This window comes from Notothenia rossii (assembly GCF_949606895.1).
Source record: "Notothenia rossii genome assembly, chromosome: 4".
NCBI classification, from domain to species: domain Eukaryota; kingdom Metazoa; phylum Chordata; class Actinopteri; order Perciformes; family Nototheniidae; genus Notothenia; species Notothenia rossii.
In genome coordinates, this window is record NC_136902.1 from 48,246,771 (window position 1) to 48,259,002 (window position 12,232).

The 12,232-nt window shown below is 44.0% G+C and overlaps 1 protein-coding gene across 1 annotated transcript; it reads right to left on the minus strand.

Annotated features, from left to right (window-relative positions):
- Positions 1-6,903: 6,903 nt before the first annotated feature.
- On the minus strand, positions 6,904-9,962 carry LOC307037390 (uncharacterized protein). Its single transcript, XM_079678225.1, has 2 exons — positions 9,520-9,962; positions 6,904-9,161 (listed from the first exon to the last, which is right to left on the minus strand). Exons 1-2 carry the CDS (start codon positions 9,914-9,916, stop codon positions 7,054-7,056), a joined length of 2,505 nt encoding a protein of 834 aa, XP_079534351.1. The 5' UTR covers positions 9,917-9,962; the 3' UTR covers positions 6,904-7,053.
- Positions 9,963-12,232: the final 2,270 nt, after the last annotated feature.

Consider the following 12,232-nt stretch of genomic DNA (forward strand, 5'->3'; position numbering starts at 1 on the left):
AAAGAGGAGAGGAGAGCCTGATAGGTTAGGAGGTCGTCATGGTATTTGGATTTCCACCATTTCCGCTCTGCTGCCCGAAGGATGGTTCTATTAGCACGCTATTCATTTGCGCCAGGGAGTAGGAGGGGACTGACGAGCCTGCCGAGATGTGAGAGGACAGAGAGAGTCCAGAGAGGATGAAAGAGTAGAGAGGAGAGTTTCTGCAGCAGTGTTTGGAGGCAGGAGTTGGAACGAGTCAGAGGAAGGGAGGGCTGAGAGCACCGATGAGGCAAAGGTAGAGGGGGAGAGGGAACGAAAGTTACGGCGGACAGGTGCAGAATGAGAAGAGATTAGTTTGTTATGTTTGGAAAGGGGTAAAGAGAATTAAATGAAGAAGTGATCAGATGTGTGAAGCGGATTTACAGAGAGGTTAGACGTAGTGCAGTTCCTTGAGAATATGAGATCAAGGACATTGCCAGCTTTATGAGTTGGTGGTGATGGAGACAGTGAGAAACAAAAGCGGTTAAAAGAGATGTTAGTTCGTCTATCTTCCCAGTCTGGAGGTTGAAGTCTCCGAGAAGTACAGCGGGAGGGCCATTTTCAGGGATGTGTGAGAGGAGATTATCTAATTCCTCCAAGAAGTCTCCCAAGGCGCCTGGTGGACGGTAGAGAACAACAATGATTAATTGTATAGGATGGGTTACTGTGACGGCATGGAATTCAAAGGTGGAAGGAGTGAAGTTAGGTAGCTTGAAGAGGGAAAAGTTCCATTTGGGAGAGAGCAGGAGACCAGTGAGACTCCTCTGCCAGTGGTTCTGGGTGTATGGGAGAAGGAATATGCTGTGGAGAGAGCTGCTGTAGTGGATGTGTTGGATGGAGTAATCCAGGTCTCAGTGTGAGCAAGGAAATCCAGAGACTGCAGGGAAGCGTAGCCAGAAATGAAGTCAGCCTTAGGAACAGCTGACTGGCATTTCTACAGGCCACCTGCAACTAGCTGTTGGATCTCAGTGGAGCATGTGGGATAGACGAGAGCAGGCCGGTTATATCGATTAGGAGATACACGGGGCCAGTGATAATTGCGAGAAGACACATGAACAGGAATGGAGAAAATACACATGATTATAGCATGAGGAGCTAAACAACCAAAGAAAATAAAATACTAGAGATACTTAGCTCAAAGTAGGATTTGCCTCCTCTTTGCCTCCCTCGTGAGCACCGCAGGACTCCAATGTCTTTGTCAGTCTGACGCTGAAGCTGATGCTCCAGGAAAGACCTACCTAAAATGGACACCTGATTGCTGAGTTCTCACAGCTGTGGGGCCACGCCCATCTAATTAGTCAACTCTCTAGAGCTGATGGGCGACAGCAGAGTCTTCCTGCCTATTGTAATGCAAGGTTGAGACAAGTGACCCACTGAGACCTGTGTAACAGGTTCTGTTGAGCAGATCTGAGATTTAAAATCTCACAAAAGCCCCGTTTCAGCTACAATAACTACAGAACAATTATACAGAGTAGAATAAATGAAACAGAGAAGTCTATTTAAACAAGAATATAACTTACAGTGATTGCTGAGTCAATAGGTAGTGTCCTCACCCGGTCTAGATGCACACTCTCAGCAGAGATTCAGGCACTGGTGCAGAAACAGGCAGTGTCTGTTGTGCACCCTTAGCAGAGAGAAAGTGGTCTTTATTCCATGTACTTCCTGGTTCTCAAGAAGACAGGGAAATTCAGGCCTATTCTAGATCTCCGCAGCCTGAATTGCCACATTTCCTGCCGAATACTCCGGGCGGTTCACAGGCTGCGACAGGGGGCGACAGTGACAGCTTTAACTGTCATGCAGACTCTGGGTCTCATGGCGGCTGCTGTTAAATATGTTCTTTATTCTCGCGTCCAGGAGAGAAGCTTTAAAATGAGACTAAATGGAGTCTCTGAAAAGATTCAAATGGGATACTTTAATTAAAAAAGGCGCGGTAGTGTTACAGACAGAATATTGTTCCGGCAGAAAACAGCTGTGATCTGGCTCTCCTGAGCAAGAAGAGAAGCGCGAATCCCCCAGTCGGTGCCGTTATATATCCTCTGCTGGGACACACATTCTAAACGCTGTAATCAATACTCTAAAACATACTTCTCGGCTGGTTTGGTTTCCGGTCATTCTGGATGTTGTCACATGCTACTCTCGTCTGTAAACAACAGTGTATTCAAATAAACTGTACTTTCATTTAATATTCAGCATGGTAGTATCTCGACATCTATAGTTGTAGTGTTAAATCAGTAGGTTTTGGTTTTCACCACACCACGTCATTTCGCTTCTCAATTCACCTCTTTAGGAAATCGTATATTAGCCACATGCTAAATGCTAACCGGAGATGAAGGATTTTCAGAATAAAAACTTAACTGCTTGTGCACAAGAATTTCTGGTTTTTCAGTATAAAAGAGCATTTAACTTGACAGTATGTCTAAACTACATTATACCATCAAAACATTGATTTTAAATTTCTAACACTGCTCACGTTGTGGTCACGCTCGGGTTACTGCATATGCGCCGCCTGCAGAGGTGGTTCTCCAGCCTGCGTTTGGATCCCTAGAGGCACAAACGACGTCTGGTGACCATCCCCCCCTCAGTGGAGGGCAACCTCCGGTTCTGGGGGTCCCCGTGTGACCTCCGGAGGGGGTCTCCACTGTGACGGGTGACCTCCTACATCACAGTGTTCACGGACACGTCCTGAACAGGATGGGGAGGGACCTGCCTGAAGAGGGCTATAGGTGGTGCGACAGGGGGCGACAGTGACAGCTTTAACTGTCATGCAGACTCTGGGTCTCATGGTGGCTGCTCACGTTGTGGTCCCGCTCGGGTTACTGCATATGCGCCGCCTGCAGAGGTGGTTCTCCAGCCTGCGTTTGGATCCCTAGAGGCACAAACGACGTCTGGTGACCATCCCCCCCTCAGTGGAGGGCAACCTCCGGTTCTGGGGGTCCCCGTGTCACCACTGGGACGGGTGACCTCCTACATCAAAGTGTTCACGGACACGTCCTGAACAGGATGGGGAGGGACCTGCCTGAAGAGGGCTACAGATGTAGCACTTCATTTCAGACTCCAGCTTACAGCTTCCTGCCTACGACCTGCCAAAGACCAGTATGGAGGAATGTTAAGCCCTCCCACTATTTTCCAAGAGGGCGTTGCCAGATTTTCAATTTCAGGTTTTAACCAGGAGATGGCGCTTCATTCACAAATACAGAAAGACAAGTTTCATGGACATTCAGTTGTGTTTTGAAGAGCATTTGAACACATCAATATTTTAGATCAACTAAAGTATATCTTGTAATTCAATAATATATAGTCTTTATATATTAAATAATCATAATTATAATGTAAATGTTTACATTACACTTCTTTATTTGTTATGCTCATACTTTAACCTTTACAATCGTTTGCTTTAATATGCAGTACATTTTTTGTATATTTTTGTGTTTGCTTCCTCCTGCTCCTTTTCGGACACAAACTGTATGATTTATTATTATTATAAATATGAAGATATTATTAAGATAAGATAAGATGTTACTTTATTGATTGAACATTTTAGTTTAGAATGTGCTCTCCCACGGTAATTCAGAAGGCTCACAGGTCACATTCCGACCATTATTTAAAACAATAGGTGCTTTCACACCGTCTACAGTTTGATTTGTATAGAGGGAGCTCTGTCAGTTTTCGAATTACCCATTTGCTTTCGGGGAGCCCTATTTTTCAGAGCACATCCTGCTACTAAATATGTCACACGCACGCTCTGTTGACTGGCGCAGCAGCGCGGATGCGTTCAATTGCTATAAAAACACTCTTCTACTAATACAGACGGTGTCACTATGCCGGCGGATGTGGCCGTTGTTGAAGCCTCTTAAGGCTCCGCATCGGCAGGCCTCTCCCTCGGTGTGAAGCTGTCAAGCTCGACCCTAACGCCGCTTACAGCCGGCCAACTAAAAGTTGTTTTCTGTTCACGTTGTCATTTTTAGACTCCTTCGCTTCTTTGCTTGTGAATCCAAAAGCTGTGATGCTTGGCTGTTTTCGTTTTGCCATATTTTTTATTACAAAGCCAGAGTTAAAAAAAATATCAATATGAACATTTCAAATACTGCGCCGGCATCACCGCCATAAACATAGCAACGTAAGTAAGAATGCAGCGCCGCCACGTACAGATGGCAACACCCAGACATATTTACAAATATAAAACAAATATTCAGAAACTGTAATGAACAATAACTATTATTTATTTCAAGAACTGTTATTTACAGAAACTCAACATTTCTAATCTGTGTGACACAAATATGCACGATTGTTTTGGGCTCCCCCTATTTATCTCAAAGTCAGCCTTCAGGGGAGCTCCCTCCCTCTTCGGGGGAGCCAAGCTCCCCCTAGCTCCCCCCCATTTCGAACAGTGTCTGTGGCTGAATGGCCAGCGATTAGGTGCGGCGCATTTATCATAGGTGATCAGAGCTAACTGCCTGCCGTCAGATTTCATTTAAAAAACAGATCTGATTTTAAGACTATTTCTGCGCTCATAAAGAATGATAAGAATAAGAATAATGCGTATTGAACTGGTTTCATTAATTAGTGAGTTTATTTAACACTAGAACCGCCAATCGGGTCAATTTGTGTGATGTGTGTTGTGTGTGTGCAATGTAACTTTTTTTCAATAAAATATGAAAGTCTCCCAGTCCGTGACTTTTCCTGAAAGTGTGTTATGTAGCACCCTATGTTGTTAAAAATTGCATTCTAATAGCGGGATTTGACGGGTTTAGGTAGGCCTATACAAAAACCTCTGGCGGTTCTAGTGTTAAGGTAATTAGGAACAGTAGAAGCCCTTTTTTATCAGTAACGAATTTAGCAGTTGAACATAAAAGTCAACTAACTGAGAGTCACTTGCAATGACAGTGTTGTGTCTAACTGTAAGCTTGTCACTCAGAGTAACCTACCGTTAATTTAGCTGCTGGAGAAGAAAGATCAAGGGGGGAAGGGGGGAGAGAGCTGTGGTTGATGGGCCATTAGTTGTGTAAATACACAGCTGAGAGCTGCCGATTCATTCAGACTGTTTAAAAAACTGTAACAACGGACTATTTTTCTCAGCGGATGCATGTCAATTTAAATCAATACATACAACTTTTTTTTAAATCAATACATACAACTATTTTTTAAATCAATAAAAACATTTTCTAAATCCATAAAAGCATTTAATTTAATATTGGGAGTCATGTCGTTACTTTGTTGAGAATGTGGCCATGTAATAAGCGGGATAATTTGCAGCGACTTGTTCGTTATGGGGAAAATAACACCCGTCATGTGTGTGCAGAGGTGTGTGTGGTTAAAACACTTTCATGAAGTGAAGGAGGTGTTCCTTCTATAAAACAGCTGTGGGCAGCAGTGAGTATCACGGACATGAATTCATAGATCAAGGCAGACTGGTGCACACACTCTCCTGTCCTGCCAGGCGACACGCCCGTTCTAAGCCGTGTCCCTCACTCCTCACATCCCAAGCATCCCCAAAAAGTGTATTATGTTGTTACATCGTTTCAGATGTTATGTTTCAGTTGTGCTCTGTCTATGTTCAGTGATGCAAACCTGTCACCTTTCGGCAAAATTTGCCATTTTGAATCCAAAATAAGTTGTTTGTGTGATTCATGTAGATCTGCAATAAAAATATTTTTGGGGTATAGGGGGGTCTGGGACCCGGAGTAATCTGCGGTCGTGAGCTGTTATGTGCCTTCATGACACGCATGGTGTTCTTTTTTTATATATTATAATGAAGTACGAGCTGTGTGCTCGAGTCTTCCTGCCTGTCGGCTCTGCTCATGGATGTATAACAAGGCTCTGCTGCTCCGAGATGATGGTCTAGCTTCAGCAGCCACATTACCTACGGGTGCGTTCGTTAATATTAACTGTGCGTCCGGAGTCAATGTGGCACAGACTGGACCGCTGGTGAACAGCTGTTAGAACAGGCCGTTCAGGTGTTCAGAGCAGAGCTCCCTGTCGGAGCGGCAGAGCGTGATGTGAACTGAAAAGTTTTCCTGTGGCAATATTATTTAATGAATCGTTGAGCTAGCTAGTTTTAGAAATTAAAATCAATGTTTTGATGGTATAATGTAGCTTAAACATACCGTCAGTTTAAACGCTCTTTTATACTGAAAAAACAGAAATTCTTGTGCACAAGCAGTTAAGCTTTTATTCTGAAAATCCTTCATCTACGGTTAGCATTTAGCATGTGGCTAATATACGATTTCCTAAAGAGGTGAATTGAGTAGCGAAATGACATGGAGTGGTGCAAACCGAAACCTACTGATTTAACACTACAACTATAGATGTCGAGATACTACCATGCTGAATATTAAATGAAAGTACAGTTTATTTGAATACACTATTGTTTACAGACGAGAGTAGCATGTGACAACATCCGGAATGACCGGAAACCAAACCAGCCGTGAAGCATTTTCTGTATGTTTTAGAGTATTGATTACAGCGTTTAGAATGCAGAGCTGCCAACATTGTGTTATAGAAAGTAGTAGCATGCCGAGCGGAGGAAGGCAATTTTTTTTCCGGCGGGGGGTCCGAGGTCCGCCGAAGCCCCCAGAATGCCCCCTTATTTCATTTTTACTTTACTTATTTCTATTTATCTTTTGTATTCAACTGTTTCTATTTTACTGTAAATTGTATGTATATATAGTTCCCTATTCCTTTTCCTATCACCCTGCTGCTATAACATGTGCAATTCCCTTACAGGATTAATAAAAGTTATCTTATCTTATCTTATCAGAAGCCAGAGACTTTACATGCTCTGAGATGCAATCTAGGTCATATTAGGACATGTTTTTCTGCAAAGTAAATTTTTTGTGTATAATTTCTCCTTTTCCCTGTACTGTTGCACACAATTAAACACCAACATACACAAAAAAATATTTTTATTAACCGAACAGAATTCATCATGAAACAATACTGAACAATAACACATGAAAAACCTGTACACAGCCTTTTTTAGAACAGAGTTCAACTCAAGGGAACCTTTGGCTGTGACATGACCATCTGATCAACCTCTCACTTTAGATGGTCATAGGTTGCTGACTTGGCCTTGGCAAGAGTTGTCTTGGAGTACGCCTGCTTGTAGCAGACAGACCCCTTTGCCACCATGAATTGTTTGTGGGTAATGAGGTTACTCAGGGTCTCCATTCCCATACTAGGTCTGAACTCCGTTCTGTTTTTTGTGACAAGACTGAAGATGCGTTCGCAGTCTGCATTGGAATGGAAGATGCAGAGGATAGCCAGCATTACCTTGCAGAGTAAAGGGTACTTGAGATGGCCATTTCCATCCTTCAGCTGACTCATCAGGTGCCACTGTGTGTCTGGTCTGTCACAGCTGGTGATGCTTTCTGGCAGAGCATCGGTTTGGTAGGTCATGAATTGACCCTCAAGCTTGTCCATCTCCTCAGCATTCATCTTCAAGCAGGGGAATCTGCCTGTGAAGTACCTCACAGAATTGAAGTCTGCGCTGTCCCGTGCAGACATGTCAGCCACAGAAGCATTCCGTAACACTGGGTCATCATAGGGAAACTTCTTCACCATGTACTCAACAGCCTTCATGTAGAATGCCCGCACAGCGCTGAAGACCTGGGCCAGCTGCAGCTCCTCAAGCTCAGGGTGATCTGCTATGAAGTCTCTGGTGTTTTGCCCAATGAACAAGGTCTCATTGCTCTTCTGGTTGCTTGGTTCCCTAAATGGTACCTGGTGAACCTTAGCAGCTGCATTGATCACCTGAGGCTTCACAAATCGGTTCAAGAGATTCTTCAGCTGTGTGGTCAAAGTCCTGTGTAGTACTTGTATGCAGGGTTTGTCTAGCTGCAGCAGAGTGTTGGCCTCATCAAATATCGGCAGGACCGCACTCAGAAAGTAGCAGTAAAGATGGAATGTTGGGTCCTGCAGATGTTGACATGCCCTCTGCACTCTCTGTTGTGCCCCTGTCTTGGGCTGAGTGGGTGCAGTGCTAGATGTCTTGGGCTGAGTGGGTGTAGTGGTAGATGTCTTGGGCTGAGTGGGTGCAGTGCTAGATGTCTTGGGCTGAGTGGGTGCAGTGCTAGATGTCTTGGGCTGAGTGGGTGCAGTGCTAGATGTCTTGGGCTGAGTGGGTGCAGTGCTAGATGTCTTGGGCCGAGTGGGTGCAGCGCTAGATGTGTTGGGCTTTGCCGTTGCAGTCTTGGGCTGTGTGGTTGCAGCTGCTGGTGTTTTCTTTCCCTGACTGAATTTGGCTAGGTTTTGTTGGCGAAAGAGATAGCCTGCCAAATCAAACTGAGAATTGTCCTTGCTGCCGCTACTGTGGGTTGATGTGTCCTTGCTAACACTGTGGGTGGACTTGTCCTTGCTGCTGCTCTGCGTGGACTTGTCCTTGCTAACACTGTGAGTGGTCTTGTCCTTGCTGCTGCTCTGCGTGGTCTTGTCCTTGCTGCTGCTCTGCGTGGATTTGTTCTTGCTGCTGTGCCCAGACTGTTCTGACTCAAAGTATTGCAGCAATGCAGGCCACTGCTGCAACAACCTGGCGATGCATTTATCTAAAGAGAGCCACCTCGTACTTACATGTTTAACAATCTTTCTCATTTCCACTCCACACAGATCCTGAAATTTCTTCAGTCCCTGTTTCCTCTTGCTGGATTTGTCTAGGTAGAAGTATATGTCCACCAGCAGCTCTTCAATGGACACTGGAAGCTGAGCAGCAGCTTTTTCTGCAGCTAGATGAATTAGATGGCACGGGCATCCCAGCACATATACTGCACTGTTTTTTTTGTTGATGTAGCCTGCCGTGCCAGCTTTGAGTCCCTGCATCACCATGGCATTATCTGCCCCAAAACTCATGCAGTTGTCCCAGGATATGCTACGTTTCTCAAGTTCATTGTCAATGAGTTTGAATATGTTCTGCCCAGTAGATGCCTCATGACACTCTGGCAAAGATAGCAGTACTGTCAGAACACGCCCAAGTCCTCGATCAAAGTACTTCACAACAAGAGGATACAGCTTACAGTCTCCATAGTCAGTGCTCCCATCCGTGGCTAGGGAGTATGGAGCTGTCCTCATTGCCTCCGTGATCACAGACGCATCCTCCTTGGCAAGGGCTCCAACAATGGCGCTGCTCTTTGTGCGACCAGACCCATACTTTCCTGCAATTGCAATCACAAAAATATTGAATTGTATTATCATGATTATACTCTAGATTACACAGAATTGCAGAATTACAATCATGATATTAATCCTCTGTAGAGTAAGTTGGCCTAGGCTATTTTTTTTTCACCTTTACATAAAATGAAAAATGTTTATCAGAATGATACAGTATCAGTATAAATTAGCAATCATTAATTTGCAAGATTTAAATCAGATTATCAACCAGGGCAGTACTGTAACTGTTTTATATAGGCTAGTCTGTACAGATTGTAGAGTGTATTGTGACAGTATACAGATATAAATCTATGCCTATGAATGCTTGAGATGAATTGAGGCTATTTGTCATTTGAGCCTTACCAGCGATTTTCGAGTCCGGAAACATCTTTTTCACCAGTGGCCCGATGTGGTCGGCCACCGCGATCGGGATGTTGTGTTCCACCAGAAAGTCCACAGCGAGCACTTCGGCATTTATGACACTGGTGTCACTGTCAACCGTAAAGAAGCCCGCGATGGGCCTTGTAGCTTCTACTGCCGCCTTGTATGACGTGTGTTTAGCAGTCCTGGTGTGCTTTTCAACGTCGTGTCGGCCCCCATGCCTCACGCTAAAATCTGCCTTACACAACATACAGTAAGCGTGGAAGTCGTCCAGCTTCGACCGGGTGATGGTCGGCCATTCTGCGTTATATTCTAGCTTGAAGCGCTGTTCAGAAATTCGCCGCTTTTTCGGCGGAGGACAAGTACGTTCACCATCCATTTTTGATAGACTTCAACTGACAGCTCGCTCCGCGATTTCGCGGGCATAGTGTAGGCTATTCACGAATTATCATTGGTCCATTAGAAATTAAGATAATAAAAACACAACACATATGTTAAATTATATAATGAAATAAAACAGATATTAATATTTTCTACTTATCTGTGCTATAAATGTAATTTTTGTATGATTCCAATTATCTTAAATAATTTTATAACCAAAATAGCTGAATTTGCTCGTGACCTGTTCAAACCAGTCTATGGTTCAAACAGAGAGGAGACAAGCGGGGTAAGGCAGCAAAGAGCGGCGCCTCACGTCAGATTGAGCAATCCCTCACAAACTGGATTAAACGCATGCCTTTTTCTCTCATTGTCTGTGAAATGTTTGTAGACACTCGTATTATGTCCTTTCTATCCATTGAGTAGGTAATGTATTTTAGGTAGGCCTATGTGTTGTAGTCTTGCTGATCTGACATAAACCCGCGGTGAAAAAGCAGAGGGGAGGCAAACAGTAGGCTATCTCTGTCTCAATGAGGAGGGCGTGCGAAAGCCTGGACACTAGACTCCATTAATCACTTCACGTCCCGATTTACTGAGATCATTGCTTGAGCTAAAATGCTTGTTTCATACGACGGGACAGAAGATAACTCGATCGACCAGTCACAGTGTGATTGTCTATGTTAGACGGCACACGCCGTTGAATTTAAGAGAAAGGCTAGCGGAGCTAATGAGAAATTAGCACCTCCTGTATAATGCCTCCCTGCTCTGTAACAAAGATGCTAGTGAGGAAATATCCCCTCCTGTATAATGCCTCCCTGCTCTGTTACAAAGATGCTTGATGGTTTTACCCCGATATATATATGTAACAGTATGTAACCATAATGATTTACCCCGATGAATCTGCCACAAAATACAACAATGCAAATGCAGAAGAATGGAAAGCCACCAGTACGTTTAATTATTAGCCAAGATTACATTGATATCCGAGTGTTTCCGAGGGGATTGTTTAATGTCTGTCATCCATTTAACATCATACAACGTCGTTGTGATCACTTTGAACCCAACAATCTTTTTTTTTAATGTATTGGTGAGCTGAGTTTGAGAAATTAAACTTTGCTGCTAAAGTTGTGTTTTTTGGTTGCTATAGTTATCTAGTTGCTATGCTAGCTAGCTCAAGAGACTTAAATAACCTAAACGATTTAAATGGAAGCGTTCAATTCGCATGTAATGATAGCTAGTTATATAGAATATGAAAAACAACCAGTAGTCAATGTGCAAGCTGCCAATTGAATTACCGTAATTTTCGGACTATAAGGCGCACCTGAATATAAGCCGCAGCAGCTAAATTGAATGATGTGTACATATATAAGCCGCACTGGACTATAAGCCGCAGGTGTTTTAATGTTTAATTACCATATGTAAGGGTTCGTGCACAGAGGGGATTGTCGGGAAAGAGATGGCTGTTTGAGGAAGCTCCCATTTATTAACATTTCAACAAACAAGTTGCATATTTGCATAACGTATTCAAGTGTTAGCATTTATTGCAATAGTAGCTACAGAACATGTACTGTGCTGTGTAAACTGTACTGTATCACATAGTGTTTCAGACACACAAACTTTTCAACTTTCAAAATTAAACGGTGCGCTCCCAGCGCACGTACCGGCAGTGATCTAGAGCAGCGGTTTTCAACCAGTGGTACGGGGACAAACTGTCTCGCTCTCGTAATGTCTGTCTGTCTTGCTCTCGTTCTGTCTCTCGTACCACTCTCGGTTCCACTTTTACTTTTGCGCGCTACCTGTCTCACTCTTTTCCGACCTCCAGCTTTTCCTGCTGGAACCCGCCGCTTAAAGGTGGGGGTCCGCGGACCGGCCATAGAGCCCATAGAGTTAAAGGCGGTGGCCGTTAGCTTTAAAAATCCATAGATTAGCCGCACCGTTATATAAGCCGCAGCGTCGAAAAATGGGAAAAAAGGCGCGGCTTATAGTCCGAAAAGTACGGGTATGTTTTAATATACTCTATTGACTTCACATATTTTTCACATAGGCCTATCTGACTCTGAAAGCCAGCTACGAACCTCACCGCACGGCACTGGTCTACATGAATAGAATTCTTCATCAACAGCGGGAGCCAAAACAGCATAGCATCCTGGTAACAGTAGTGAGGGCATTACAAAAAAGAAGTACAGCCGATCCTATTGGCTCTTTGCCAACGCAAGGGACGAATCATAAAACGGCTTATATGTGAGCTTTAGTGCTGGTTGGATGTCAACACATGCACGAGGCTGCCAGCTCACCGATTCATTTTTCGATTTGTTAG

Coding starts and splice junctions, on each gene's coding strand:
- LOC307037390 (XM_079678225.1), bottom strand. CDS start 9,916: ATGGATGGTGAACGTACTTGTCCTCCGCCGAAAAAGCGGCGAATTTCT. Junction 9,162..9,519: donor TCCGGACTCGAAAATCGCTG/GTAAGGCTCAAA, acceptor TTGCAATTGCAG/GAAAGTATGGGTCTGGTCGC.